Raw genomic sequence first — 4756 nt, 5'->3', positions numbered from 1 at the left:
ATAATGTACAGCCTGTCATAGCCTCAATGTACAGCCTGTCATAGCCTTAATGTACAGCCTGTCATCCCCTTAATGTACAGCCTGTCATGGCCTTAATGTACAGCCTGTCATGGCCTTAATGTACAGCCTGTCATAGCCTTAATGTACAGCCAGTCATCCCCTTAATGTACAGCCTGTCATAGCCTTAATGTACAGTCAGCCATCGCCTAAATGTACATCCTGTCTTGGTCATAATGTACAGCCTGTCATAGCCTTAATGTACAGCCAGTCATCGCCTTGATGTACAGCCTGCCTTGGTCATAACTCATAATGTACAGCCTGTCATAGCCTTAATGTACAGCCAGTCATCCCCTGAATGTACAGCCTGTCATAGCCTTAATGTACAGTCAGTCATCGCCTTAATGTACAGCCTGTCATAGCCTTAATGTACAGCCTGTCATAGCCTTAATGTACAGTCAGTCATCGCCTTAATGTACAGCCTGTCATGGTCATAATGTACAGCCTGTCATAGCCTCAATGTACAGCCTGTCATAGCCTTAATGTACAGCCTGTCATCCCCTTAATGTACAGCCTGTCATGGCCTTAATGTACAGCCTGTCATGGCCTTAATGTACAGTCAGTCATCGCCTTAATGTACAGCCAGTCATGGACATAATGTCCAGCTAGTCATGAACGTAATGTAATGTCTTTGGCAATATTAAAGTCAACAAAAATCAGGACTCATTAGACAATCGACATGTTTATGTATTTAAAATATTCATGTGCCCAATTAATTAGCAACGAATTTAAAATCAGAAAAATGCTACAGAATCTGGGTGCATTTCCGTGTCCTCTCCTCGTTTCATTATATTATTTTTAGCGCATTTTCTCATTTATGGATAAAATGCCCTATTGTGCTCGTCATGTCCGTCTGTCTGTCTGTCCGTCCGTCCGTCCGTCTGTCCGTGACTTCACGTTTTCGTCGACGAGAAAATGCGCTCTCTGTCACTCACTGCAGTGAGTAGCGAGTTCATTTCATTTTTGTTTTTAATCATTGATTTAGTACAAAGATACCTTCTATTTTTATTTTAGGTGACTGATTTAGCAAGAAATACTTTTCTCCAGCGTAATTAACAAACCAATCAAAAAATTTCGTTTGCTATCGCAAGATGATGCATCGACATTTGTACTGATTTTTCATGAATTAATAATTTATTCAAGATAATGTTTAGTAATTATAATCTAATCTAACAATTTATTAAGATCAAAACTAAAATCTTTAGTTAGGACTTATGCCTGAACTGGCTATGTCCATTGCTTCTCAATAGTTGATTTTTTTTTTTTTGGACTTCTCAAACTTTAATTGTGTGTAAAAAGTAGTGTATTTAGAAGATCTTGTTAAGCTGTGTATAATCATTCGAAAAGATCAGGAATTAATTGGTACATAAAAAGATCAGAATATTTTGCTAATTAATCTCAGAGCGGCGACTTCTCCCGCAATTATCTACTAAATATGTCGTCATTTCTTATTTAGATTATAATTTTGAACTGGAGTCATAAGTAATAAAATTTAAATTTTAGTAGGACGAACAAAAAACGTTACTTGTATCCTCCATAAGTGGTTCAATATTTGTTCGATATTTGCATGCTTCAAAATTTCAGGAATGTTGCTTACATTCACTGAAGAATAAAGCTAAATTATTAAAACAAGACCAAAACTTATTATTAGTCGTGTTACGCGATGGCAACAGCGCTGGCGCTCTGACGTTTGCATTAAAATTGATTTATAATTATAGTGGGAAATTTTTCTAGAGTATATTTGAGCTGATTTTCATTAATTGATAATTGTGGAAGCAGCACTTTTTTTCTGCCTTTTTTCCAGCATTCAACCAGGTAGACTTTTTCTTTCCATCATTTCTGAGTATATGATTATCATTTTTCTACAGGACGTGTTTTGTTAGCTCATTAGGGTTGGCAATTAGTCTCAGTTAATAATGATTGTTTACGACTCAAAATTATTATACGAGGATTAAATGTCAGTTCTTGGAATTTTTCCCTGTATTTTAAAGCTCTTGGTATCATAGTATGACTTTTAATTAATTTAAAAATCACTATTCCGTTTAAATAAAAAATCACATTACAGTATGATTTAACTTTACGATAAAATATACATTGTAACTTCGAAGCTCACGTATTTCACACATAGAGGCCAGAGAAGCATGACTTGGTCGACTATTTTTTGTGGTTTAATTTTACTAAAGTTAACTTCGAATTTATTAGATTAGAGTAGAATTAAATTACCCTAAGTTGAAACTTCTCGTGCACAACTGATTCCATTTCTTAATGCTGTATAGGAGTTGTAGTCTGGAGCCAATTTCATTCAATTGTTATTGTTATTATTATTATTATTATTATTATTATTATTATTATTATTAGTGAGCTAATTTAGTCTGATGTCTTTCTTCAGTATGTTATATTCTTGAACCATATTGTTGAATACCTCGTTAACCTTTTTATTTCGTATTACAAAATTGTCATATCTTTATGTGCAGAAACTCACCATCAAGAAACCTGATAAAAGTATCGAATCATATTGTTACTTTCACGAAACTTTGGGGAAACCTTTATACCCGATAATACGGTGAATTTCTTGAGAAATAACACGTCATTAGAATGAATTTGAAAATAATTTATATATTTTGTATACCTACGTGATTAAATACCCTTGAATGAATCGCCTCAATGCAATTCGAATTATTAAGGCCTAAAACGTTCTTTAAGTCGCAGGAAAGCGTGAATATTTCCTAACATGAAGGCATAATCCAGCAATTTTACGTACTCAACTCAGTCTCTTACACTTTCTAGCAATAACACAAGGTTCAACTGAACGATAAGACTTTCAGAAAGTAATCTTTCAAGTCTTTTCGTCACGGTTACTGCACAGTTTCTCGAGTATCTCGAGCTCAATTATAACTTGGAGGCCTGCAGTCTGCGAGAATTTTGCCCGTCATCCAACACCAGCCCGGCCACCGCGGCCAGAGTTTGAACAGCTTTGCCGCCCCGACACCTTAGGAGAGATTGCGTGATGGAACTTGAATTATTTTAAACTTTTCTCCTGTTTATTTGCATGAATTTATTTATGCAAATAAACTTACATTTGCACAAACAAATAAAATTTATTTATACAAATTTAGATAAATTATACAAATTTATACTGTTTATTTGTATAAATTTTTATAATTTATCTACTGCGATAAGCTCAGGGCTGCTTATCGCAGCCCTGAGCGACACCTTAAGAGAGACTCCGTGATGGAACTTGAATTATTTTACATTTTTCTACGGTTTATCTCCTATGTTCATTCATATAAATAATAATAACATCGAGTTGCAGGGAATATCGGTTAAGTTTGCAATAAGTCTTCTTGTAATTAATTTATCATTACCTGCATTGGTTAAGTATATGCAATGAGGTTTGAAGGGAGAAATTGTATGGCTAGAAACTTTTCTTCAAGTTATTCGGAAAGTAAACGTGTATGAAATAAAGCATATATTATTTATATATTTACGACTTATTTCATAGAATATCCGAGTGCTTCGCATTTGGACGAACAAATGATGCCGCTTTTTTCTCGTAGACTTTCTTAAAATGATAAAGCACCACAAAACAAAAGAGAACAAATCACTGAGCCATACGAACAAAAAAACTGAGCTATAAAAACGCAGCATTGCAGGGATGTAAATCATGACTCTGTTTCCTCGCTTGGCCTTACAGAAAACAATGTAAATATTATGCGGCTTCCAGACACGGTGCAACTTTAACCCGAACAAAAAAAAAGTCAGTGGAGCGAATAAAATTGCCTTCTTGGAATAATACTATAGAAGTATATTATTTTAGGAACATGTTTGTATATCTTATATAGTTTATGAAAATGTTTTAATTATCTGGAAATATATACAAATATATTTTGATCGACTAAGATGACTTTACGGAAAATATTCCCGGATCCTGCCAGTGGCTAAGGAATGTTCGAGTAAATAATTATAAAATAATAAGTTGTGTTTTTGAGGATTGAATTTAATTTTAGGATTTAATTTAATGTGCGGTTAAGATAGATTGCGTAAAATAGATTATAATTAGTATGAAATAACGTAAAATAACTCGATTTGAGAATATTCTCAGGAAATGATCAAAAAGTTTTAATGAATAATAAGGTATCAATAAATAAAATTACGTCACTGAAACGTTTTTAGATTTTTGGGCTTTACATCTACTAAGATTGTTGCATTTATATGTCATCATTGTTTATAAGAATTCGTAACTAAGCATTATGAATTTCCGTGTATTACACCGCATAAAATTCAAGCTATTTTTGAACACATCATTGTGATAAAAAAATCCACAAATCAAGGTGAATCAGTTGAATTAGCATCAATTATTGTTCTCATGGTAGCGCCCTAAAAATATTAATTGGCAGTATATTGAGATTGTTACAAAAGATTGTAACAATCTCTTTATCTCAATATCTTTATCTCAAAAGAAGATAAAGATTGTTACAATAAATCTGAAATGTTATGATTGAGTGTGCCGGTGATGGGATGTAGGGGAACTGCCGGTGATGGGATGTAGAGAACTGCAGGTGATGGGATGTAGGAGAACTGCCGGTGATGGGATGTAGGAGAACTGCCGGTGATGGGATGTAGGAGAACTGCAGGTGATGGGATGTAGGAGAACTGCCGGTGATGGGATGTAGGAGAACTGCCGGTGATGGGATGTAGG

At 34.4% G+C, this 4756-nt stretch overlaps 1 protein-coding gene across 1 annotated transcript in view; it reads right to left on the bottom strand.

Annotated features, from left to right (window-relative positions):
* LOC108676449 (variant surface antigen E-like) overlaps positions 1–4710 on the bottom strand; it is a gene marked incomplete at its 5' end in the record, with an annotated part of 5431 nt that extends 721 nt beyond the window's left edge. Inside the window, one exon of the mRNA XM_018164521.1 lies at positions 4566–4710. Coding sequence (XP_018020010.1) covers positions 4566–4710 — 145 coding nt within the window. The remainder of the gene's footprint in view (positions 1–4565) is intronic.
* Positions 4711–4756: the final 46 nt, after the last annotated feature.

Source organism: Hyalella azteca, unplaced genomic scaffold (assembly GCF_000764305.2).
Source record: "Hyalella azteca isolate HAZT.00-mixed unplaced genomic scaffold, Hazt_2.0.2 contig12131, whole genome shotgun sequence".
NCBI lineage: Eukaryota > Metazoa > Arthropoda > Malacostraca > Amphipoda > Hyalellidae > Hyalella > Hyalella azteca.
Note: the sequence above shows the minus strand (reverse complement) of the source record. Positions and strands in the feature narration are given on the sequence as shown.